This window comes from Macaca thibetana, chromosome 19 (assembly GCF_024542745.1).
Source record: "Macaca thibetana thibetana isolate TM-01 chromosome 19, ASM2454274v1, whole genome shotgun sequence".
In the NCBI taxonomy this organism is placed as follows: Eukaryota; Metazoa; Chordata; class Mammalia; order Primates; family Cercopithecidae; genus Macaca; species Macaca thibetana.
The window spans coordinates 22,353,978-22,379,469 of record NC_065596.1 but is presented as its reverse complement, the minus strand read 5'-3'; the positions used below and the strand labels follow the sequence as shown (position 1 = coordinate 22,379,469).

General features: G+C 59.2%; 2 protein-coding genes across 3 annotated transcripts in view; both read left to right on the top strand.

Annotated features, from left to right (window-relative positions):
• The window catches only part of ADAT3 (adenosine deaminase tRNA specific 3), an 87,911-nt gene extending 76,725 nt beyond the window's left edge, over positions 1–11,186 (top strand). The window contains exons 2-3 of the mRNA XM_050770625.1: positions 1,526–1,598; positions 9,820–11,186. Of these exons, the coding sequence (XP_050626582.1) occupies positions 9,835–10,890 (1,056 nt within the window). The 5' untranslated portion in view covers positions 1,526–1,598; positions 9,820–9,834 and the 3' untranslated portion in view covers positions 10,891–11,186. The remainder of the gene's footprint in view (positions 1–1,525; positions 1,599–9,819) is intronic.
• Positions 1,526–24,805, top strand: SCAMP4 (secretory carrier membrane protein 4). 2 transcript variants are annotated; one of them, XR_007721610.1, is made up of 8 exons: positions 1,526–1,598; positions 12,685–12,732; positions 15,474–15,602; positions 15,912–16,068; positions 16,994–17,095; positions 21,647–21,764; positions 22,898–24,040; positions 24,415–24,805. XR_007721610.1 is itself a non-coding variant. In XM_050770741.1 (7 exons), the coding sequence occupies exons 2-7, from the start codon at positions 12,726–12,728 to the stop codon at positions 23,072–23,074; spliced, it is 690 nt and encodes a 229-aa protein (XP_050626698.1). In that variant the 5' UTR covers positions 1,526–1,598; positions 12,685–12,725; the 3' UTR covers positions 23,075–24,805. The 2 variants fall into 2 exon arrangements, 1 of the variants encoding a protein (XP_050626698.1); XM_050770741.1 differs by having other exon boundaries at positions 22,898–24,805.
• Positions 24,806–25,492: the final 687 nt, after the last annotated feature.

The following is a 25,492-nucleotide window of genomic DNA, read 5'->3' as shown; positions in this document are numbered from 1 at the left end:
GCCTGGGCGGCAGAGCGAGACTCCGTCTCAAAAAAAAAAAAAAAAAAAAAAAAAAAAAGAAACACCATGTCCTCCCCTTTTTCACCATAAACTCCCTCACTCTCTGCGAGTTTACCTAACTGTATGCGTCTATCTAATTATGTGATTACCTAAAAGTTCCAGGAGCAGGCTGGGTATGGTGGCTCGGGCCTGGAATCCCAGCACTTTGGGAGGCCAAGGCGGGCGGATCACCTGAGGTTAGGAATTCGAGACCAACCTGACCAACATGGAGAAACCCTGTCTCTACTAAAAATACAAAATTAGCCGGGCGTGGTGGTGCGTGCCTGTAATTCCAGCTACTCGGGAGGCTGAGGCAGGAGAATCACTTGAACCTGGGAGGCGGAGGTTGCAGTGAGCCGAGATCACACCACTGCACTCCAGCCTGGGCAACAAGAGCAAGACTATGTCTCAAAAAAAAAAAGAAAAAGAAAGTTCCAGGAGCCAATCTGGACACAGACCAAGCACGGAGACCCACCTGCAAAATCCCAGAGATTTCCTCAAGGTGGTCTGCAACCTGGCCGTTATTAGGATGAGGCCAGCATGTGCTTTAAGCCACACAGAGCTTATATTCAGCACCTCCCCTGCACACCCACCATTCCAAGTTCCTCTTTTTTAGCCCCTCACCCCAGCCTCAAGTTTGAAGGGGTTTCTGGAGGCCTAAGCCAGCTGCTTCCCCACTGCGAACTCTAAAAATGAAGTCACCTTCCTTTCACTGCACTTTTTCCTCCTTATTGGTTTGGCAAGACTTGGGTATCGAGCGTGAGCTGGTTACACCCAGGCACTGTCGAGTTGTTTGGGGAGGGGATGACAAATTCCCTCCCGTTGAGAACCACTTGGTTAAACCTGTCCAACTGGAAGGAGTAACAAATTGGTCATAAAATGTGCATGTTTTGGTGAAACCCCTTCTCTACTAAAAATACAAAAACTAGCCACAAATCACTTGAACCCGGGAGGTAGAGGTTGCAGTGAACCTAGAACTGCATTCCAGCCTGGGTGACAGAGCGAGACTCCGTCTCAAAAAAAAAAAAAAAAAAAGTGTGCTTGTTTGGCCCAGGAGATGCAAGAGGTCTTCTTTACCTACAGTACTGATGAGAAAACTCAAACCTGAGCACCGCCCAGGTCAGAGTGCAGTAACAGGCAGAACTGGAACCTGGCCCCATCCCAGTCTCAGGGGACGGGTGTCAATGTCCCCCCCCCCGCCTCGTCCTCCCCACTCTGCTAACTTTCCAAAGACCCCGCAGGTTCTGAGTTTTCCCTGGCCGCTTCATGGGATTCCAACCCGTAAACTCAGCGCTCGCCCAGCGCAGCGGCCCCGCCTCGCCCCCACCGACGGTCATGTGAGCGCAGTGCCGGCGGGGGCGAGGCGAGGCGGCGGCGCGCAGTCCCTGCTGGGAATTGTAGTCCTTGCCCCGCCTTTGCCTCGCGCCGACCCCGCCCCTGGAACTACGCTCCCGTCGTGCTCCGCGGCGCCAGGCGGAGACGAGGCAAGGCGGGGCGGGGCGCGCCGGACCGGTTGCTAAGACTTGGCGAAGCGCTGCGCTCGCGCCCGGATCCCTCAGGTAAGCGCGCGGCGCCGAGGTCTCGGGTTCTCCAGGCTCAGGCTTCCCTAAAAGGGAAGTAGGGGCGAACATGGAGGGTCTCGGCGGTGAAGGGCGCCGGCCGTTCGTGGGGAGAAAACGGGGGGCCCGCGCCAACCTCGGGCGCGTCTGGGGCGGGCCGGTGGGCGCCGTGGGGAGGTAGCGCGAATGCGCGTGCGCTCGGCGCTGGCCTTGGGGGGAGCCTCAGGAGCGCGCTCCCCCGGGCCCAGCGCTTTTATACGCGTGCGCGCCCCTATGGCCCGGTCGGGAGACCCCGTACGCTCCAGCTGCTTCCGGTGGCCCTTCCCCAGGTCAAGTCCGCCAGTCCCCTGCCCACGAACCGCGCACCCGCAGGTTTCCGGCGCTTTCGCGTCCTTCCTCCCCAGCTCTGGTTTGCCTTTACGTGAAGATTCCCCTAGTCCTTTGTACATCCCCAGAATTGACCATCGTTCCTCGTCGTTACCTAGAGTGCGAGTTTTTCGGGTTTTTCCATCACAGGCCCCCACTTATCTCCCACACCCTACCCCGAGGGCCGAGGTTCCCCGCTGTCTTGCAGAGAAGGCCTCCTTGTAGGATGGCCAGAAACACAGGATCGACTCCTTGGAAACTAGGACGGCTGGGCGCAGTGCCTCACCCTGTGACCCCAGCACTTTGGGAGGCCAAGGCGGGTGGATCACCTGAGGTCTGGAGTTCGCGACCAGCCTGATCAACAGGGTGAAACTCCATCTCTGCCAAAAATAGAAAAATTAGCCGGGCATGGTGGCGTACGCCTGTAAAACCAGCTACTCAGGAGGCCGAGGCAGGAGAATCACTTGAACATGGGAGGTGGAGGTTGCAGTGAGCCAAGATGGCACTATTGTACTCCAGCCTGAGCAACCTAACAAGACTCTCCAAAAAAAAAAAAAAATTTTTTTTTTTTTTTAATTAGCCAGGCATGGTGACACGTGTCTGTGGTCTCAGCTACTCAGGAGGCTGAGGCAGGAGGATTGCTTGAGCCCAGGAGGTTGAGGCTGCAGTGAACTATGATGGCACTACTGCATTCCAGCCTGGGCAACAGAGTGAGACCCTGTCTCAAAATAATTAAGTGTATATGTATAGCGCCGGGCCTGGTGGCTAACGCCTATAATCCCAGCACTTTGGGAGGCCGAGGCGGGTGGATCACGAGGTCAGGAGATCAAAACCATCCTGGCCAACACGTTGAAACCCCGTCTCTACTAAAAATAAAAAGCTGGGCGTGGTGGTGGGCTCTTGTGGTCCTGGCTACTCCCAAGGGAGGCTGAGGCAGCAGAATGGTGTGAACTCAGGAGGCGGAGCTTGCAGTGAGCTGGAATCGCACCACTGCACTCCAGCCTGGGTGACAGAGTGAGACTCCTTCTCAAAAAAAAAAAAAAAAAAAAAGAACAAAATATATATGTGTAAAAAAACAAGCCCCAGGCTGGGCATGGTGGTTCACGCCTGTAATCCCAGCACTTTGGGAGGCCTAGGCAGGTAGATCACAAGGTCAGGAGTGCGAGACCAGCCTGGCCAATATGGTAAAATCCCATCTCTACTAAAAATATAAAGAATTAGCTGGGTAGGCCGGGCTCGGTGGCTCAAGCCTGTAATCCCAGCACTTTGGGAGGCCGAGACGGGCGGATCACGAGGTCAGGAGATCGAGACCATCCTGGCTAACACAGTGAAACCCCGTCTCTACTAAAAAAAATACAAAAAACTAGCCGGGCGAGGTGGCGGGCGCCTTTAGTCCCAGCTACTCGGGAGGCTGAGGCAGGAGAATGGCGTAAACCCAGGAGGCGGAGCTTGCAATGAGCTGAGATCCGGCCACTGCACTCCAGCCTGGGTGACAGAGCGAGACTCCGTCTCAAAAAAAAAAAAAGAATTAGCTGGGCGTAGTGGTGCACACCTGTTGTCCCAGCTGCTTGGGAGGCTGAGGCAGGAGAATTGCTTGAACCAGGGAGGCAGAGGTTGCAGTGAGCCAAGATCACACCACTGCCCTCCAGCCTGGGGGACAGTGAGACTCTGTCTCAAAAAAAAAAAGCCCCCACGCAGACTATTGGTGTGCCCTGGCACTGAGCATTAGCTGTCCCTCTGTTCCGTGTTCTCTCCCTTACTTCCCCAGCCTTCCAGGCTGGGCTGTGGGTCACTGCCTCCGAGGGGCCCTCCTGGATGCTACTGGAGATGGTCAGGCCCCTCCATCCCCCCACTTTCTCTTATGCGCCTGACAGCCCTGCCTTAAAAAAAAAAAAGGCAGAGCAGGAATTCCCATTTCACAGGGGTGGAAGCCGAGGCTTGGAGGAATCAGGACTGCTGCCTGAGCCCTCGCAGCCAGGAGGTGGTGACCTGCCCTCCTGAGGGGTCCCAGTGGTCGACTGCCTTCTGGGCGTGTGTGGTAGGGGGAGGATCAGGTGGCCCCCCCCCCGGCTGTTGGGCGGCAGTCGCTGTGCTGCCTGCCGGAGTGAGTCATCCCCCCTGGACCACAGCAGGTGGGTAGGAGCTGCTCTGGCAGTTAAAGCCGCCCTGGCCTGGGACAGTCCATCAGCCTGAACAGTGCCTGTTCTGAGATTTTGACCTGCCCTCCACGGGCGCAGGGGGCCCAGCCTGCAGTGTCCCAGGATTTTGACCTGCCCTCCAAGGGCGTGGCGGGCCCAGCCCGCAGTGTTCCAGCACTCCTCCCTGGGTCGTTTGTTTTTCATCAGACAGAGGTTGTACTCTTGGAGGGACAAGCGAGGCTGTGTTTGTCTTTGACCCTGGAGACAGTGGAGTGTTTGTGGCCCAGCCGGGCCTCGCGGTCCTGGTCGCGCGTGGTATGCGTTTTGGGAGGGCCCAGCGAGTCGACTGCTATGGGTCCCACCTGCTGTGGGCCCCACCTGGCACAGGGCCTTGGGCAGCGGCAGCACCTAGCTCTACCTCTGCACTTCCTGCTCCCGGCTCCCACTGCGCTTCCGGTTCCGTGCTTCGTTGAACGCTTGAGCTTCAGGCAGCGCTGGGGCCACTACAGTGTGCCCTCCAAGTCCACTGGCCCGGAGTTCCACTGGCTGCTTGTCCCCCCACTGTGGGGCGCCTCGGCGGCTGAGGTGTGAACCGGGCAATGCATCTTGAGGAGTAGCGCCCACAGCTGCGCAGCTGCGAAATTATCCAGAGACACATCCCTGCCTGCGGCAGGAGCCGTCCACACCAGCAGGGATGTGTAGTCCGGCGGGCGGTGGTGGTCAGGATCATCCAGAGTCGTTTTAAGATCATCTGCGGCTTAGTCCCAGCACCATCTGAGGCAGTACTGTCTGCTAGAAGTACTGTGAGCATACAGGTGTAAGGTTTTTAGGATTTTGTTATTATTTATTGATCTGAAAAAAGGAACGGGGTGTCTGCATGTTACCCAGGTTGGTCTCAAACTCCTGTGCTTAAGTGATCCTCTCGCCTTGGCCTCCTGAGTAGCTGGGACTACGTGTGCACACCATCATGCCCAACTAATTTATACTTTTAAAAAATGTGGGCCAGGCAGGGTGGCTCACGTCTGTAATCCCGGCACTTTGGGAGACCGAGGCGGGTGGATTACCTGAGGTCAGGATTTGGAGACCAGCCCGACCAACATGGTAGAACCCCACCTCTACTAAAAATACAAAAAATTAGCTGGTGCAGTGGCGCATGCCTGTATTCCTAGCTGCTGGGGGGCTGAGGCAGGAGGATCACTTGAACCTGGGAAGTGGTGGCTGCAGTGAGCTGAGATCATGCCACTGCACTCCAGCCTGGGCAACACAGTGAGACTCCGTCTCAAAAAAATATGTGGGCTGGGGCCGGGCGCGGTGGCTCAAGCCTGTAATCCCAGCACTTTGGGAGGCCGAGACGGGTGGATCACGAGGTCAGGAGATCGAGACCATCCTGGCTAACATGGTGAAACCCCGTCTCTACTAAAAAATACAAAAAACTAGCCGGGCGATGTGGCGGACGCCTGTAGTCCCAGCTACTCCGGAGGCTGAGGCAGGAGAATGGCGTGAACCCGGGAGGCGAAGCTTGCAGTGAGCTGAGATCCGGCCACTGCACTCCAGCCTGGGCAACAGAGCGAGACTCCGTCTCAAAAAAAAAAAAAAAAAAAAATATGTGGGCTGGGCGTGGTGGCTCATGCCTGGAATCCAGCCTCAGGCCTGCGGTGCGAGTCTGTGGGGGGAGATGCAGGTCGGGGAGGGCTGGCCAGCTGAGACGGTGGTTTGGGGGTGTTCAGGTGGGGTGGATGCCAGAGATGTGGGAGCCAGAAGCGCTGTCCCCCAGGGCCCTGTGAGCAGTCTCTGCAGGCTGGCTGTCCCCACGCCTGCCTCTCTGCTGTGCTCTCTGCCCGCCTAGGGCAGGCTCCCCTCTCATGGGGTGATCCCGAGAACCGGGAGCCCCGCCAGCCTTTCCTCTCCAGTGGAGTGACCCTACCGCCTCCTGTCCTCACCTGTGCCAGCAGCAGGGATGGTAACGGTGCTGGTGATGTCAGGCCGGGAGGTTCTTTCTCACCCGAGAGCCACCTTGGCATGCTGCCCGGCAGTCAGGGATGTTAGCAGGAGCCCCAGGGGTGATCCAAGCTCTTCCCGCAGCCCCACTCCGGCCAGAGCCTCCTCTGTGACTGAGTAGACAGGGACACCCCGGCGGCTGCCTGCTCCACCCGACGGCCAGGGCCTCTGTGACTGAGTAGACAGGGACACCCCGGCGGCTGCCTGCTCCACCCGACGGCCAGGGCCTCTGTGACTGAGTAGACAGGGACACCCCGGCGGCTGCCTGCTCCACCCGACGGCCAGGGCCTCTGTGACTGAGTAGACAGGGACACCCCGGCGGCTGCCTGCTCCACCCGACGGCCAGGGCCTCTGTGACTGAGTAGACAGGGACACCCCGGCGGCTGCCTGCTCCACCCGACGGCCAGGGCCTCTGTGACTGAGTAGACAGGGACACCCCGGCGGCTGCCTGCTCCACCCGACGGCCAGGGCCTCTGTGACTGAGTAGACAGGGACACCCCGGCGGCTGCCTGCTCCACCCGACGGCCAGGGCCTCTGTGACTGAGTAGACAGGGACACCCCGGCGGCTGCCTGCTCCACCCGACGGCCAGGGCCTCTGTGACTGAGTAGACAGGGACACCCCGGCGGCTGCCTGCTCCACCCGACGGCCAGGGCCTCTGTGACTGAGTAGACAGGGACACCCCGGCGGCTGCCTGCTCCACCCGACGGCCAGGGCCTCTGTGACTGAGTAGACAGGGACACCCCCGGCGGCTGCCTGCTCCACCCGACGGCCAGGGCCTCTGTGACTGAGTAGACAGGGACACCCCGGCGGCTGCCTGCTCCTCCCGACGGCCAGGGCCTCTGTGACTGAGTAGACAGGGACACCCCGGCGGCTGCCTGCTCCACCCGACGGCCAGGGCCTCTGTGACTGAGTAGACAGGGACACCCCGGCGGCTGCCTGCTCCACCCGACGGCCAGGGCCTCTGTGACTGAGTAGACAGGGACACCCCGGCGGCTGCCTGCTCCACCCGACGGCCAGGGCCTCTGTGACTGAGTAGACAGGGACACCCCGGCGGCTGCCTGCTCCACCCGACGGCCAGGGCCTCTGTGACTGAGTAGACAGGGACACCCCGGCGGCTGCCTGCTCCACCCGACGGCCAGGGCCTCTGTGACTGAGTAGACAGGGACACCCCGGCGGCTGCCTGCTCCACCTGACGGCCAGGGCCCACCATGGCTGCAGGAATGTGGTCAAGGGATGGGAAGCCGGGCCCTTATGTTTCGTGGCCTGTCCTCTGAGGTCTTTCTTTTTCTAGCTCTTGGCTAACTAGGGGGCTAGTGTTTACAGAAACCACCCGGAGGTGGGTGTTCCGTGTCAGTGCCAGGCTGTGTGCCGTTCTGGGAGGTGGCCCCGTGTCCCCCACACTTGGCATGCTTGCTTTCTGTCACTGCATAGCAGACTCCGTGCATCTGTGGGCTTAATACAACACCCGCCGGCTCCTGGTTCTGTGGGTCAGGGCCTGAATGTGACGTGGCTCGGTCCTCTGTGCGGGGTCTTACCAGGCTGGAACCCAGATGTTGGCCAGGGCTGTGTGGTCATCTGGAGGCTCAACGGGGGTGGCATCTGCTTGCGGCCGGGGGACCAAGGGTCCTGCTCCGTTCCTGGCCACATGGCCCTTCTGTCTGGAAGCCAGGCACTGCCGGTCCACGGCTTGTGCTTCCAGGCTCTGGCTTCTGGAGATGCAGAGATCACATCAGTGGTTGCCTGGATTGCTGTGTGTGTTGTGGGGTGGTGAGACAAGTTTTCTCTTGGGGGTGATGGAATGTTCTGGAATTTTATAGTGGTGATGGTTGCACAACTCTAAGCATACTAAGAGCCACTAAATAGGACACTTGATTGTTTCTGGTTTTGGTTTTTGAGTTTTTTGTTTTTTTTTTTTGAGATGGAGTTTCGCTCTGTTGCCTAGGTTGCAGTGCGGTGGCCGGATCTCAGCTCACTGCAAACTCCGCCTCCCGGGTTCACGCCATTCTCCTGCCTCAGCCTCCCGAGTAGCTGGGACTACAGGCGCCCGCCACCTCGCCCGGCTACTTTTTTGTATTTTTTAGTAGAGACGGGGTTTCACCGTGTTAGCCAGGATGGTCTCGATCTCCTGACCTTGTGATCCACCCGTCTCGGCCTCCCAAAGTGCTGGGATTACAGGCTTGAGCCACCGCGCCCGGCCGAGGTTTTTTCTTTTGAGAGAGAGTCTTGCTGTGTTACCCAGGCTGGAGTGCAGCGGCATGATCTCTGGCTCACTGCAACCTCCGCTTCCCAGGTTCAAGCAGTTCTTCTGCCTCAGCCTCCCGAGTAGCTGGGATTACAGGTGCCCGCCACCACGCCTGGCCAGTTCTTTGTATTTTCAGTAGAGACTGAAATACAATTTCAGTTTCACCATGTTAGCCAGGATGGTCTCGATCTCCTGACCTCGTGATCCGCCTGCCTCGGCCTCCCAAAGTGCTGGGATTACAGGCGTGAGCCACCATGCCTGGGTTTTCTTTTCTTTTCTTTTTTTTTTTTTTTGAGACAGCATCTTGCTCTGTCACCTAGGATGGAGTACAGTGGCACGATTGTAGCTCACTTGAATTTCCGGGCTCAAGCGATCCTCCTGCTTCAGCTTCTCAAGTAGCTGAAACCACTGGTGTGTGCCACCACACCCAGCTAATTTTTTGATATTTAGTAGAAATGGGGTGTTGTTATGTTGCCTAGGCTGGTCTTAAACTCCTGGGCTCAAGTGATCCTCCCACCTCGGCCTCCCATAATGCTGGGATTACAGATGTGAGCCGCTGCACCTAGCCATGAATTGCACTTTTGAAAATGACCTGTGTTGTTGGCCGGGCGCGGTGGCTCAAGCCTGTAATCCCAGCACTTTGGGAGGCCGAGACGGGCGGATCACGAGGTCAGGAGATCGAGGCCATCCCGGCTAACCCGGTGAAACCCCGTCTCTACTAAAAATTACAAAAAACTAGCCGGGCGAGGTGGCCGGCGCCTGTAGTCCCAGCTATTCGGGAGGCTGAGGCAGGAGAATGGCCTAAACCCAGGAGGCGGAGCTTGCAGTGAGCTGAGATCCGGCCACTGCACTCCAGGCTGGGCGACACAGCGAGACTCTGTCTCAAAAAAAAAAAAAAAGAAAATGACCTGTGTTGGCCGCGCGCAGTGACTCATACCTGTAATCCCACCACTTTGAGAGGCCAAAGTGGGTGGATCACGTGAGGTTAGGAGTTCGAAACCAGCCTGAACAACGTGGTGAAATCCCATCTCTTCTAAAAATACAAAAAATTAGTCAGGCATGGTGGCGTGTAATCCCAGCTACTGGGAGGCTGAAGCATGAGAATCGCTTGAACCCAGGAGGTGGAGGTTGCAGCGAGTTGAGATCGCGCCACTGCACTCCTGCCTGGGCAACAGTGAGACGCTGTCTAAAAAAAAAAAAAAAAAAAAAAAAAGACCTGTCTTCTGGTAGGTTAATTGCATCTTCGTTTTTAAAAACCAATGACTGTTTAAACTCTGTGCAAACCAGGGGTTAGCAGGACATGAGGGAGTGTAGCCCTGATGCGGTGACCTGGGCTGGAGCCCTCAGACTAGCCTCAGCTTTGGCGGCAGCACGCCCTGCCTCGTGGAGCCACGGCCTCCTGGGACGGACTCCCCGGCTCCCCCAGCCGCCCACAGCTGCCGGATGATCCTCTGCTCCCGTCTCTGTCTCCCACAGTCGGCATCGCTGAGGATGGAGCCCGCTCCGGGCCTCGTGGAGCAGCCCAAGTGCTTGGAGGCCGGGAGCCCGGAGCCTGAGGCAGCGCCGTGGCAGGCCCTGCCTGTCCTGTCCGAGAAGCAGTCGGGGGACGTGGAGCTGGTGCTGGCCTACGCCGCGCCCATCCTGGACAAGCGCCAGACCTCACGCCTCCTGAAGGAGGTGTCGGCCCTGCACCCGCTCCCTGCCCAGCCTCACCTCAAGCGGGTGCGGCCCAGCCGCGATGCCGGCAGCCCCCACGCCCTGGAGATGCTGCTGTGCCTGGCCGGGCCAGCCTCGGGCCCGCGCTCGCTGGCTGAGCTCCTGCCACGGCCGGCTGTGGACCCCCGCGGCCTGGGGCAGCCCTTCCTGGTGCCTGTGCCCGCCCGGCCGCCTCTGACCAGGGGCCAGTTCGAGGAGGCCCGGGCCCACTGGCCCACGTCGTTCCACGAGGACAAGCAGGTGACCAGCGCGCTGGCTGGGAGGCTCTTCTCCACGCAGGAGCGCGCCGCCATGCAGAGACACATGGAGCGGGCGGTGCGGGCGGCCCGACGGGCGGCGGCGCGTGGCCTGCGGGCCGTGGGGGCCGTGGTGGTGGACCCGGCCTCGGACCGCGTGCTGGCCACCGGCCACGATTGCAGCAGCGCAGACAACCCCCTCCTGCACGCCGTCATGGTGTGCGTGGACCTCGTGGCACGCGGCCAGGGCCGCGGCACTTACGACTTCAGGCCGTTCCCCGCCTGCTCCTTCGCCCCGGCCGCCGCCCCCCAGGCCGTCCGCGCAGGCGCCGTGCGTAAACTGGACGCAGACGAGGATGGTCTCCCCTACGTGTGCACCGGCTACGACCTGTACGTGACCCGCGAGCCCTGCGCCATGTGCGCCATGGCCCTGGTGCACTCTCGCATCCTGCGCGTCTTCTACGGCGCGCCCTCGCCCGACGGCGCCCTGGGCACCCGCTTCCGCATCCACGCACGGCCAGACCTCAACCACCGCTTCCAGGTGTTCCGCGGGGTGCTGGAGGAGGAGTGCCGCTGGCTGGACCCCGACACATAGGCGCCGCCCTCCTGCCTCCGGACCCGTCCCGCTCTTGGCCGAGGGCGCCCCTCCTGGACTTCCGGTCCTCGATTTCTCTCGCAGAAGCGTGTCTGTGGATTTCAAGGACACACACCGCCTCCAGCGGGGATCACGGGTGCTGCCTTCCGTGCGGAGCGAGCTTTCCTGGACTTGTCATTGGGGCCACCCCTGTGCCTGCGGGGCTCTTCTGCGGATGCCCTCGCAGCTTTTGTGTTCCCCTCTGTCTCGCGGGCCAGGAAAAAGCTCTGATGGGAAAATAAACAGCTTAAAACCAAGTGCGTGTCTGTTGGCAGGTGGGTGCCTTGGTGGCCAGGGTCCCGGGTGGGGTGGGGTCTGTACAGGGCCTGGTGGCTTAACAGGAGGGGACCTGCTGAGCCGCGTGTGGTCAGAGGCCTGGGCTGGTAGAGCAAGACCCCCCAGCTGCTGCCTCCTTACCCGCTTCTGGAGTGCCAGTGGTTCCAGGCGTGCCTGGCCCAGGTGCGTGGACACCAGGCATAGCCTACGGGCCACTGACCTGAAGGAGGGGCCCTGGCATTTACTGTCCTTCGCAGGTGGCAACAGGGGACCCCAAAGGGTTGATGCCCCTCGGCCGTAGCACAGTAAAGACTGGAGCCGTTTTTGCAGAACTTGGAGCAGGACTTGTGGGTCCACCCGGCAAGTGTCCATTGCCTGACCACGTGGGTGCAGCTCAGCCCTCAGACAAGCCTGCCCTGAGCCCCCAGCCCGTGGGGGAGGGGACGTGGCAGGTGGGGGCTCTGCCTGCAGAGCTCATGCAGCGGACAGAGCACCGCTGCTGGCCAGGAGCCCGCCAGCCCTGCAGTGGGGGAGTCCGTGCCTGGGGGTGGGACCGAGGTGGGCTGGAGAGCCACAGCGTGGCGTGAAGAGGTGGGAGCCGCAGAGGCGTGCCCAGTTGAGTGGTGGAGGCAGCGGTTGGGCCTCCTTCGTGCTCAGGTGCTCAGCTCCTTCCCCTGAGGGGCAGGAAGTCAGGGAGGAGGGAGCGAGAGGTGGGAGGTAGACGGAGAGGAGGATGTCCTGTCCCAAGAATCCAGGGTACCTCACCCCACGATGGCATGTCCCTGAATGGGTTGTGCGTGGAGGGCTCAGTTCCTGGCAACTGCTTCACCTGGACTGTGGGTGGGAGGCAGCTCCTGGCCCCACGTCTGCCCCCTCAGGCCTGCTCCCCTACCAGGAGCTGGGATGGTTCAGACCCCGCTGGGCTGTGATGCCCGATGGGCACCAGGCATTCCCCTGCTGGGCTGGCCCACCTCCTGATGGCAGGTCCGCCCCCAGGATCATGGAAGCAGCTAGATCCACTCACTCGTGGGGGGCTGGCAGGCCGGGTGGGGCTGCTCTGGTGCGTGAGCTCATGGGGTCCCCTTTCAGAAGGGCCAGGGTACCACGTGGATGTGATGGGGTCCTAGGCCATGCAACGCTCACCTTGCAGCACCCACCCCTTGTGGGCTGAAGCCGGGAATTGGGGGACGCCGGGGCCTAGGACAGCAGGGGAGGGGCATCCTGGCTGGGGCAGTGGGTGGGAGGGGCTGCAGCCAGCTCTGCCCCTTTTGCCAGCATAGGTGGTGTGCCCTGGAGCCGAGGGGTGGGGACCTGTGGGGTAACATATTGGGATGGGTCAGGCCTGTGGCTCCCGCTCAGCCCACTGCTGTGCCCAGAGCAGAGGGCACGATGAAGGGCTTTTCAGCCACAGTGGGTGGGTGGTTAGCGCTCTGCCCAGGGCATCTCGGGGTTCCTTGACTGTCGCTGTCTTCCTTCCAGGCGGCTGCAGGCTTCAGCCTGCGCCAGTCGGTGAAACCAAGATGTCGGGTGAGTCCTGCCTGCCTGGGAGCCCCCAGCAGCGTGGGCGGGAGGGAGATGCCGGCGGTTCCCACAGGAGCCCTCGGTCCTGGCCGTTGGCACACAGTGTCCTCTTGGCCCACGTGGCCTCTGACTCCTCGGGTCTCACAGCCTAGCACAGCCAGAGTCACACCTCTGCTAGGGGCAAAGGGCAGCAGAGCCGCCTATGTATCCGCTCCGACGCCTCACTGACCCGAAGCCCAGCCCAGCCGGGTGCCCCTGCTGTTGCAGCTGTTCTTTCCTTATAGCAGCTGGCGTGTTTTCGTGTGCCCCGGGGTCCCTCACCCACTCGTTTACTGGCAGCCTTCCCCAGTGGGGCGCAAGCCCCTGAGGATGGAGCCTCTTGTCATCTGGCTCATCATCTGGCCCTCACAGGCGCCCAGGGACACTTCCTTAGGTAGTGCTGGCTGAGCAGAAGCTCCTGGGGGTCTCCCAGTGCCACGCTGAGTCCCCCAAGGGCTGTGTTCCCATCCCAACCCCTGGAACCTGTGAGTGGGACCTCATTTGGGAATACGGCCTTTGCAGATGCGGTGGAGTTAAGATGAGGTACTGGAGCAGGGTGAGCTCTCAGCCCAATGCCTGCCGAATTTATAAGAAGAGATGGGCCGGGTGCGGTGGCTCACCCCTATAATCCCAGCACTTTGGGAGGCCAGGGTGGGTGGATCATGAGGTCAGGAGTTTGAAACCAGCCTGGACAACAGTGAAACCCTGCCTCTACTAAAAATACAAAAATTAGCCGGGCGTGGTGGCACAGCACCTGTAGTCCCAGCTACGTGGGAGGCTGAGGCAGGAGAATCGCCTGAACCCGGGAGGCGGAGCTTGTGGTGAGCCGAGATCACGCCACTGTATTCCAGCCTGGGCGACAGAGTGAGACTCAATCTCAAAAAAAAAAAAAAGAGATGGAGAGACAAGAGGAGGTGTTGTGGAGATGGAGGCAGAGGCTGGAGCTATGCGGCCATGAGCCAAGGGTGCCAGGAACCCCCAGAAGCTGCTTGGGAGAGGAAGGAAGTCTCCTTCCCTGGACCTGGCAGAGGGAGTGTGGTCCTGAGACACCTTGATCTCAGATTTCTGGCCTCCAGGACTATTAGCAGATAAATATCTGTTGTGTTCTTTGTTTTGTTTTGAGTCAGGGTCTGGGTCTGTCTCTCAGACTGGAGTGCAGTGCTGTGACCATAGCTCACTGCAGCTTTAACCTCCCGGGTTCAAGTGATCCTCCCGCCTCAGCCTCCCAAGAAGCTGGGACCACAGGCAGCTTCTTGTGGCTAATTTTTGTATATTTTGTAGAGTTGGGGTCTTACTAGGTTGCCCAGGCTGATCTGCAACTCCCGGGTTCCAGCGACCCTTCTATCTCAGCCTCCAAATGTGCTGAGGTCACAGGTGGGAGCCCCTACGCCTGAGCAGTTTCTGTTTTGTTTTTTTTTTTCTTTTTTGAGATGGAGTCTCGCTCTGTCGCCCAGGCTGGAGTGCAGTGGCCGGATCTCAGCTCACTGCAAGCTCCGCCTCCCGGGTTTACGCCATTCTCCTGCCTCAGCCTCCCGAGTAGCTGGGACTACAGGCGCCCACCACCTCGCCCGGCTAGTTTTTTGTATTTTTTAGTAGAGACGGGGTTTCACCGTGTTAGCCAGGATGGTCTCCATCTCCTGACCGCGTGATCCGCCCGTCTCGGCCTCCCAAAGTGCTGAGATTACAGGCTTGAGCCACCGCGCCTGGCAGTTTCCAGTTTGTTTTAAGCCTGCCAGTTGGTAGTGCCCTCTCACAGCAGCCACAGGGAACGGAAGTGTCCCCAGGCCACAGCCTCCCTGCAGTGTGCAGACTCTGAGCCTGCACGTTGGCGTCCCCTGCCTGCTGGAGGGAATGATACTAAACGCAGCCTGCTGCGGCCGCACCCACACTCAACATGGAGGAGGGCTACAAAGATTAGCATGGCTCTGCATAAAAGGTGACACAGAAATTCAAAAAAAAAAATTTCGACCGGACACAGTGGCTCACGCCTGTTATCCTGGCACTTTGGGGGGCAGAGGTGGGCAGATGATTTGAGGTCAGGAGTTCAAAACCAGCCTGGCCAACATGGCGAAACCCCGTCTCTACTAAAAAGAAAAATCCAAAAGTTAGCCGGGCATGGTGGTGGGTGCCTGTAATCCCAGCTACTTGGGAGGCTGAGGCAGGAGAATCGCTTGAACCCGGGAGGCAGAGGCTGAAATGAGCCGAGATCGCACCACTGCCCTCCAGCCTGGGAGACAGAGTGAGACTCCGTCTCAAAAAAATAAAAAAAATTCATAAACTTAGCTCCTTAAAACAATGAAATCTGTTATCTGACAGTTCTGGAGACCAGAAATGCTAAGATCAAGCTATAGGCAGGGCTGGGCCCTCCTAGGGATTCCAGGCAAGAAGCTGGTTCCCGCCATTCCCAGCATCCAGAGGCGCCCGCGTCCCTCCGCTTAGGGCCCCTTTCTCCCCCTTCACAGCCGCAGCGCAGCCTCTTCCCGTCCCTTTCTGACTCCCACCCTCCCGCCTCCTCTCGTGAGGCTGCCATGAGGACACAGGGCCCCGGATCAGCCAGACCCTCTCCTGTCTCAGGGTCCTGCTGTCGATCCCAACTGCAGAGTCCCTTCTGCCATCAGAGGCAACACAGCTGTGGGTCGAAGGGATGAGGTGGGGCCTCCTTCAGGAGACAAAGTCTGGTTCTGTCCGTGGGTTCTCTGTCCCTACAGAAAAGGAGAACAACTTCCCACCGCTGCCCAAGTTCATCCCCCTGAAGCCCTGCTTCTACCAGAACTTCTCTGACGAGATCCCGGTGGAGCACCAGGTCCTGGTGAAGAGAATCTACCGGCTGTGGATGTGTGAGTGCGCCTGGTGTGCCCCAGGGTGGGAGGCGAGAGGCGGGACCCCTGGAGGGAGGGAGCATTCGGGCAGGGGCAGCCCGTCGGGGGCCTACTGTCCACCCTAACTGTCCTAGGCCCAGTGGTCCCTGCGGTGAATGAGGCCGGTGTCCAGGCCCCAGGCCCTAGTGTCCTGGCTTGCACAGTTCATCCTCGACGTGGGGTCACCAGGCTGGGGAGGTGGACAGTGGGTGCCCCATTGCTGGGCAGCATGTTTTCCCACGGCCACACCCCCCCGTGCCTGCTCATCTGTCCTCCCTCTCTTCGCAGTTTACTGCGCCACCCTCGGCGTCAACCTCATCGCCTGCCTGGCCTGGTGGATCGGCGGAGGCTCGGGGGCCAACTTCGGCCTGGCCTTCGTGTGGCTGCTCCTGTTCACGCCCTGCGGCTATGTGTGCTGGTTCCGGCCGGTCTACAAGGCCTTCCGGTGAGCAGAGCTGCCAGGCCGCCTGCACCAGGGGGGAACCAGGGCCCACTCCGCACCCCGGTTCCAGCCCAGCTGTGAGGAGCTGTCCCTTTCTCTGCCCAGTGTGACAGACAGGTCACATCCAGGGGTGGCAAACTGTGGCCCACAAGCCAAAGCCAACTACTGTCTGTTTTGTTTTGCTTTTGAGTAATTTTGGCCGGGTGCGGTGGCTCACGCCTGTACTTCCAGCACTTTGGGAGGCCGAGGCAGGCGAATCACCTGAGGTCAGGAGTTCGAGACCAGCCTGGCCAACATGGTGAAACCCCGTCTCTACTACAAATACAAAAATAACGGGGCATGGTGGCGGGCACCTGTAATCCCAGCTACTCAGGAGGCTGAGGTAGGAGAATCGCTTGAACCGATTCTGAAGGTTCAAGCGATTCTCGGGAGGCAGAGGTTTCAGTGAGCCGAGATCGCACCACTGCCCTCCAGCCTGGGTGACACAGTGAGACTCTATCTCAAAAAAAAAAAGGAGGCCAGGCGCGGTGGCTCAAGCTTGTAATCCCAGCACTTTGGGAGGCTGAGACGGGCGGATCACGAGGTCAGGAGATCGAGACCATCCTGGCTAACACGGTGAAACCCCGTCTCTACTACAAAATACAAAAAACTAGCCGGGCGAGGTGGCGGGCCCCTGTAGTCCCAGCTATTCGGGAGGCTGAGGCAGGAGAATGGCGTAAACCCGGGAGGCGGAGCTTGCAGTGAGCTGAGATCGGGCCACTGCACTCCAGCCTGTGCAACAGAGCAAGACTCCATCTCAAAAAAAAAAAAAAAAGAAGGAATAAAATAGAGCCTCCATTCTCGCCATCTCTGACTGACCCGTTCCTCTCTAGGCGCGTCTGGGAGAAGCCAGGGCTGTGGTAACCGTCATGTTTTCTTCCCTCCCCAGAGCCGACAGCTCCTTTAATTTCATGGCGTTTTTCTTCATCTTTGGAGCCCAGTTTGTCCTGACCGTCATCCAGGCGATTGGTTTCTCCGGCTGGGGCGCGTGGTAAGCCTCTCTCTGACGGGCGTGGCGGATGTGACGATGTGACGCGGCTCAGCTGTCAGCTGCCAGGGTGTGGGCCTGCTGGGAGCGTACTGGTTCGAGATTGTACGTGCTCTCCTGGGGAGGGGTCCGAGCTCGCCCGGGCAGCGCCCACGTCCTCGCCAGCGCCCAGCCATGGTTCGTGATTGTACGCGCTCTCTTAGGGAGGGGTCCGAGCTCGCCCGGGCAGCGCCCGCGTCCTCGCCAGTGCCCAGCCAGGCTTGTATCCCGAGTGTTGATCACGCTCCGGATCTGGGGTCTGGGAGCCAGTTCCTGGCTGCTGTGTTTCTGCACGGATGGCTGCAGGAGGAAGACCTGGACATCTGTAAAAACACACGCACCCGGTGCTGCTCCCACACCGGAGAAGCTCACAGTCACTCCCTAAGGCTGCCGGGCTCTCAGAAGCATTTATGTTTGTGTCTTAAATTTCTCGCTTTTTTTGTTTTCTTTTTTTTTCTCCTTTTTTTTTTTTTTTTTTTTTTTTGAGACGGAGTCTTGCTCTGTCACCCAGGCTGGAGTGCAGTGGTGTGATCTCTGCTCACTCCATCTCCTAGATTCTCCTGCCTCAGCCTCCTGAGTAGCTGGGATTATAGGCGCCTGCCACCACGCCTGGCTAATTTCTTGTATTTTAGTAGTAGAAACACAGAGTTTCACCGTGTTGTCCAGGCTGGTATCGGACTCCTGAGGTCAGGCAATCCGCCCTCCTTAACCTCCCAAAATGCTAGGATTACAGGCATGAGCCACCGCACCTGGCCTTTATTATTATTATTGTTGTTATTATCATTATTATTTGAGATGGAGTCTCTCTCTGTCACCTAGGCTGGAGTGCAGTGACGTGATCTCTGCTCGCTGCAACCTTCGCCTCCCGGGTTCAAGCAATTCTCCTGCCTCAGCCTCCCGAGTAGGTGGGACTACAGGCGCCCACCATCATGCCCGGCTGACTTTGTATTTTTAGTAGAGACGGGGTTTCACCATGTTGGCCAGGCTGGTCTGAAACTCTTGACCTCATGATCCACCCGCCTCAACCTCCCAAAGTGCTGGGATTACAGGCGTGAGCCACCGCACCCGGCCAGATTTGTGGCTTTTTAAATAGGCTTTTTATTTTGGAATCATTTGGAATTCACAGTTGCAGAGAGTGACTGTTCTCACCCACGTCCCCGACATGTCTCCCTTGTCCTTGGCACGGCAGGAACTCCCCACGGGTGACGCTGCTCACAGAGCCATGGGTGCCTTTGGTTTCCTGGACGCCTGTTAGCAAGCTCCTATTCAGGGGCGCCTGCCCCACGAGACCGTGGTGGTCTCACGCCATCGCTCAAATCAGAACCCAGATAAGGTCCCGGGTTTCCCGGAATGGTGACTCCTCTCCCTTCAGGACCCCTCGTTCTGTGGGCCCCTCCCCTCCTGCACCTGCGCCCGGCGCCAGGCCCTCCAGGGTGGCCGGGATCAGTGGTGCGTGCACCCCTTGGATGTGCTGCTAAGGCTGGTCTGGCCCCACTACCCCGAGAGCCTGAGTGACATTGCCCCAGGGATCTGAGTTAGAGTCCTAGTGAGGGTGTCCCTGGGGCTCCCAGCTCTGCCAGCCTGTGGGGTGCGTCCCCCTCCTGCAGAGGCCGTGGCTGCAGGTCAAGGCACTGTTCATCATTCTCCGAGTCCTCCTAGCCCACAGCTGCTGGCTCCGCTCCCACTGGCACTTCCCTGGGCTCCGGCGCCTCCTGCGAGGCGCCTCCCCAGTGCCTCCCCAGTTCTCCCAGGCTAAACTGGGTGGACAGGCCTGTGCCCATGTTGGGTGGTCCTGAGATCCTGGCATGAGGTGAGTGCCCATATGTGACCCTCAGAGACCTCCCTGCCCCCTCCGCCCTCGTGCAGTGCAGCAGCAGGGACTTGGCTCTCCTCATCAGACCCTAGAGTCATCTCCCGCAGGTCACGGGAGAAGCTGGAGCATGTGGTCCCTGCCCGAGTTGGACAGCAGGTGAACACTCTCAAGAAAGAAACCCAGTGGTCCCTAGAGGAGAGCCCGGCCCCCCTCGTAACGAGAGAAATCAAATCACAGCACGTGGCGACTTCATGTCCACCGTTGGCTTAACAAGGCCCCATGGTCAGTGTGCTCCTGTGGGGTGAGAGGGGACAGCCCCGGCCCCGCTGCCCCGGGCGGCTTCACCAGTGCCACCTCCCTGGGGGTGACGCACGCCCGAGGCTGTGAGCCACGGCAGCATCTGTGGTTGCAGAGGACTGGAAACCCCAGAGAAATGACCCCCAGCGGGGCCTAGCTGTGTAGACAGTGAGGGTGGCCACGTGGCAGGAGCCGTGCACTGAGGACACGGTGCAGCGGGAGCCCTAGTGGAGCCCGCCAGCAATTGGACATCAGCGGGCACCGCAGCCTCTGAGCGGAGCATGCAGCCTGGCTGACGGTGTGCCGGGCACCTCCCTAGTCCTGACACTTGCAGCCAGGGATGTGAGACGCCAGCCAGTGGGAAGCTGGCGAGGGTGGCAAGAGTCCTCAAATGCCTTTGCTGCTTTTTGTAAATCTAAAATTACATCCAAACAGAGGTTTACTTTTTAAAAAAAATAAGAGAGGCCGGGCACGGCAGCTGACGCCTATAATCCCAACACTTCGGGAGGCCAAGGCAGGAGAATCGCTGCTTGAGGCCAGGAGTTCAGACCGGCCTGGGCAACATAGAACCCATCTCTCCAAAAAAAAAAAAAGAGAAAGGAATGAATGACCCAACGGCCATGAAGCCTGTGATGCCGCGGAGGCTCCAAGCAGGTGGACACAGGATAGGCCAGCATCTCGCAGGGTGGCGGCAGGGGGTACCACGTGTGCATGCATGTCACGCCATATGCATGTGTGTGCATAAGCTCCCTGAACACATCCTGATGTGTGGGTCCTGTGGGCTGCCTGTGCGCTGGGGAGGGGAGTCAGCAGGAGGGAGACTGTACATCGTGCCTGCCTTTAAGTTCCCCGAATTTTAACGCTGGGGTTTTATCACCTGTTTAGACAAAAATCTGAAAATGACTGTGTTTTCTTTTTTTTTTTTTTTTTTTTTTTTTTTTTTGAGAGGGAGTCTCACTCTGTCGCCCAGGCTGGAGTGCAGTGGCGCAATCTCGGCTCACTGCAAGCTCCGCCTCCCGGGTTCCCGCCATTCTCCTGCCTCAGCCTCCTGAGTAGCTGGGACTACAGGCGCCCGCCACCGCGCCCGGCTAATTTTTTGTATTTTTAGTAGAGACGGGGTTTCACTGTGGTCTCGATCTCCTGACCTTGTGATCCACCCGCCTCGGCCTCCCAAAGTGCTGGGATTACAGGCGTGAGCCACCACGCCCGGCCTATGACTGTGTTTTCTGCCTCCTGGGTCTCAAAGACAGGTGCAGTGCCCAGAGGCTGGTCCTGCACAGAGAGACCCAGAGCGTGCCGGCCTGCCTTCCCAGTGTCCCACTGGTGGCGGATCTAAGCAGTGCTTTCCCTCGGGTTTTTTTTTTTTTTTTTTGGAGACAGAGTCTTGCTCTGTCCCCCAGGCTTTGGAGTGCAGTGGCATGATCTTGGCTCACTGCAGCCTCCTGCCTCAGCCTCCTGAGTAGCTGGGATTACAGGCGTGCGCCCTCATGCCTGGCTAATTTTTGCATTTTTAGTAGAGACGGGGTTTCACCATGTTGGTCAGGCTGGTCTCCAGTTCCTGGCCTCAGGTGATCCGCCCGCCTTGGCCTCCCAAAGTGCTGGGATGACAGGCGTGAGCCCTTGCGCCCGGCCTCCCTATTTTTTTTTTTTTTTTTTGAGACGGAGTCTCACTCTGTGTCACCCAGGCCAGAGTGCAGTGGCACAATCCCGGCTTACTGCAAACTCCGCCTCCTGGGTTCACGCCATTCTCCTGCCTCAGCCTCCCAAGTAGCTGGGACTACAGGCGCCCGCCACCGCACCCGGCTAATGTTGTATATTTTTCGTAGAGACGGGGTTTCACCGTGTTAGCCAGGGTGATATTGATCTCCTGACCTCGTGATCCACCCACCTCGGCCTCCCAAAGTGCTGGGATTACAGGTGTGAGCCACCGCGCCCGGCCCTCCCTATTGTTTTTAATGGCCCCTCAATGCCCCACCGGGTGGTGGTGGCAGATTTCCTATCCGCGTTGCTCCCGGACATGCGGATGTAGGTTTCAGCAGTTCCCATCGTTAGACACAGTTGCCGTAGGCTGGGTTCTTAGTAGCAGGCTCTATGGGGCATGGGGAGTGAGCTTTTGAGTCTTGCCATGGCTAGTACCCACCAGAGTCACTGAGGGAAACTAATGGGGAAGTACTGGTCTCCATCCCCTGCACGCTCGGCTCACTGTTGCGGTGCTGGAGGGATAAGGTCGTGTTCATGTGCCGAAGTTGGTGCCTCAGTGTCACTTTATGTTTCTTGGCCACTCAGTGGTTCTTGTGTGAGCTGTGCCCTCCTTGTTGATTGGCCACAGCTCTTTACATAGGGAGGACCATGGGCCCTCATCTGGCAGGTGTGCAGGCCCCCACGCACTCTCTTGTCCCTTGCAGCGGCTGGCTGTCGGCAGTCGGATTCTTCCAGGAAAGCCCGGGCGCTGCTGTGGTCATGCTGCTTCCGGCCATCATGTTCTCCGTGTCGGCTGCCCTGATGGCCATCGCGATCATGAAGGTGAGTCCTCAGCTCTGGGACATCGAACCCTTACCCGTTCTCCAGGAGCCTTGTCACCCAACTGTCTCAGGTGGGTGAACGTCGGGGAGCCGGGCCCTCTCCCCGCGGTGTGACGTGGGCCGCAGTTCATCCCCAGCAGTGAGCTGGGATGACAGCAGGAGGTGCTGCCACCAGGGACACTCCCAGGGACCAGCGCCCGGGTTCCTATGGGGCGAGTCCCATGGTCCCCCCAGGCCGGGATTCCAGACTCCAGAGAGAAGCAGGGGTTGTGTGTAAACCGCAGCGTTTGCAGGAAGAGCTGAGGCCCCGGAGCTGTCCTGTCAGTGAGGATGGGGCCCCTTGCAGGTTCCTGGTCACACTTTCCATCAGAAGATAGCGGAAGTGTTGAGCTGGGCTCCAAATAGAAGTGTTCAGTTACAGCAAAACGTCTTTTTTTTTTTTTTTTTTTTTTTTTTTGAGATGGAGTCTCACTCTGTCGCCCAGGCTGGAGTGCAGTGGTCGGATCTCTGCTCACTGCAAGCTCCGCCTCCCGGGTTCACGCCATTCTCCAGCCTCAGCCTCCCGAGTAGCTGGGACTACAGGCGCCCGCCACCACGCCCGGCTAGTTTTTTGTATTTTTAGTAGAGACGGGCTTTCACCGTGTTAGCCAGAATGGTCTTAGTCTCCTGACCCCGTGATCTGCCCGCCTCAGTCTCCCAAAGTGCTGGGATTATAGGCGTGAGCCACCGCGTCCAGCTTTTTTTTTTTTTTTTGGTGACGGAGTCTCGCTCTATTGCCCAGGCTGGAGTGCAGTGGCACAATCTCGGTTCACTGCAACTTCTGCCTCATGGGTTCTAGCGATTTTCCTGCCTCAGCCTCCCAAGTAGCTGGGATTACAGGCGCGCGACACCACGCCCGAATAATTTTTTTTTTTTTTTTTTTTGAGACGGTGTCTCACTCTGTCCCCCAGGCTGGAGTGCAGTGGCGCGCAGAGCCAGGGTTTCACCGTGTTACTCGGCTGGTCTCGAACTCCAGAGCTCAGGCGGTCTGTCTGCCTCAGCCTCCCAGAATGTTGGGATTACAGGCGTGAGTCCCCATGCCCAGCCGCCACGCTCATTTTCTGTCCTCTGACTCCCTGTCGTCTGTCATTGCAGGTGCACAGGATCTACCGAGGGGCCGGTGGAAGCTTCCAGAAGGCACAGACCGAGTGGAGCGCAGGCACTTGGCGGAACCCGCCATCGAGGGAGGCCCAGTACAACAACTTCTCAGGCAACAGCCTGCCCGAGTACCCCACTGTGCCCAGCTACCCGGGTGGTGGCCAGTGGCCTTAGAGGGAGCCAGCCCTGCTGCCACCCCCACCACCTCCTCCCCTTCATTCCTGCTGCTACCCCTGGTCCTGAGGGCTGGGAGTACCTGGGGCCCCATCCCTCCAGCTGGGATGGTGGAAGCCGGTGGTGGCCATGGACCACACCCCTCTTGCCAGGGCCACAGAAGCCGTGTTCATCTCATCCGAGAGCAGAGTTCCTTGCAAGCACTCCCCATTGGCCCTCGGCGCTGCCGTCCACGGGACACCCTCTTGCTCCCGGAAATGTGTGGTCACCTGCCGTCCACTGCATGGCCGGTACGGCCTTGTCTTCAGGTCTCGAGGCCTGACTCCGGGGGACAGGTGGCAGTAGGTCGGCCGCCCTCCCGTCCTCCCAGAGCTGCTGGCGCTGAGGCCAGAGCAGCTCTGATGGGGAGCTCCATTTCACACCAGCCGCCCACCGTCACCAGGGCAGACGCCCTTGGCTGGAACTAAGAAGAGGCATCGGGGTCAGCTCCCGGCCCCCTGCAGTGATAGAGGGCTTGGTGCCTAGCCGAGTCCTCGCGGTCCCCGCCATCCCCTGATCTGTGCGGTTCCAGCTTCGCCCCCTCCCCACATTCCCCATAGCTGGGGAGCGCCTGGTCCAGGGTGTCCTGGGGCCACCCTTCCTGCCCCCGAACCAGGGATCCCTGGCAGGCCCTCTGTCCATGCCCCCGCATTCAGGACCCAGGCCAGGCCGGCAGCACAGCCGCTCCCTAACCCCAGCAAACCGGCAGAGGGCTGGTTTCCAGCAGCTGGAGCCCTGCAGGAGCGGCCTTTTGTGTTGTGTGTGTATGTGTATGTTTTTTTTTTTTTTTTTTTTTTTTTTTGAGACAGAATTTCGCTCTGTTGCCCAGGCTGGAGTGCAGTCATGTGATCTTGGCTCACTACAACCTCTGCCTTCCGTGTTCAAGCAGTTTTCCTGCCTCAGCCTCCCGAGTAGCTAGGCTTACAGGTGCCTGCCACCATACCAAGCTAATTTTTATATTTTTAGTAGAGATGGGGTTTCACCATGTTGGCCAGGCTGGTCTTGTATTCCTGACCTCAGGTGATCCGTCTGCCTTGGCCTCCCAAAGTGCTGGGATAATAGGTGTGAGCCACCGCGCCCAGCCTGGAGTGGCCTTTTATGAGGAGAGGGGACCCGTCAAATCTGTGCCTTATGGAGGGGTCCGGCAGCGGCTACAATTGTCTTGTCCCCTCCACCCCCCAACTCCCCCCGGAACACCTCCCCCAGACGTTTTCACAGCACCGTTCACAGCGGTTGGGCCAAAAAGAGATTTTTTCTTCTTCATTTCCTGCACTCGCTGACCACGACTTTGGACACCCCAGGCTGCCGCCCCTCACCACCCGTTCACCCCCAGAATGCTGTTGCTGTGGGACGCCTGCTGCCTGGAACCCTCCCCGGGATGTGGGCCAGTCCCCTCGCTGGTGCGGAATGCCGCTGGGTGCCCGGAGGCGGCCGTGGTGTCTCAGTGGACGGCAGCCAGGATGGAGCACCCATGGGTCCCGCGCCCATGCTTCGGGGTCTTCAGGTCCTGCCCGCCAGCCGACCTGCCAAGAGGCACCCCCTTCCTCGGCCTCTCAGCTGCACTGATGCAGACAGTCTCCCCTGACAGGCCCACCCCACCCCTCCCCCACTGTCTGTGGCCCCCTTGCAGCATTGCTGGGGTTTTGTTATGTGAAAATATCCTGGAAATAAATACATGTTTCTGCGCTTAGACCCAGGGACCAGCTGCATTTGTGGCGTGAGCACGTGTGGTTCCCCCAGGCTGTCTCCTTCCTTGAAGGACTCCTGAGCGCATGGCCTCTGGCGGGTGAAGCACTGCAGCGCCGCCTCCACCCAGGCCCCCGGGTGCTCTGAGCCAAGTGTGCCCAGGACCCTGCCATCCTGGTGAACCTGGTAAAACCCCACCTCGACTAAAAATACAAAAATTAGCCAGGCGTGGTGGTGGGCGCCTGTAGTTCTAGCTCCTCAGGAGGCTGAGGCAGGAGAAGCGCTTGAACCCAGGAGGCGGAGGTTGCAGTGAGCCAAGATCATGCCACTGCACTCCAGCCTGGGGGACAGAGCAAGACTCTGTCCCTGCTCCCAACAACAACAAAAAAAAGGAAGCTTGCACAAATGGAAAGCCAGTGTCACTGGCCCTAAGTAAAAAGCAACCTTTGGCCAGATGCGGTGGCTCACTCCTGTAATCCCAGCATGTTGGGAGGCCAAGGTGGGCAAATCATCTGAGGTCCACAGTTCAAGACCAGCCTGGCCAACACAGTGAAACTCTGTCTCTACTAAAAACACAAAAAACTAGCCAGGCATGGTGGCCCACGCCTGTAATCGCAGCTACTCGGGAGGCTGGGGCAGGCGTATCGCTTGAACCTGGGAGGCTGAGTTGCAGTGAGCTGAGATTGCACCACT

Excerpts from the sequence above, each read along its gene's own strand:
- SCAMP4 (XM_050770741.1), top strand. Across the intron at positions 16,069-16,993 it reads CCGGTCTACAAGGCCTTCCG|AGCCGACAGCTCCTTTAATT; the intron begins GTGAGCAGAGCT and ends TTCCCTCCCCAG. Across the intron at positions 21,765-22,897 it reads TGGCCATCGCGATCATGAAG|GTGCACAGGATCTACCGAGG; the intron begins GTGAGTCCTCAG and ends CTGTCATTGCAG.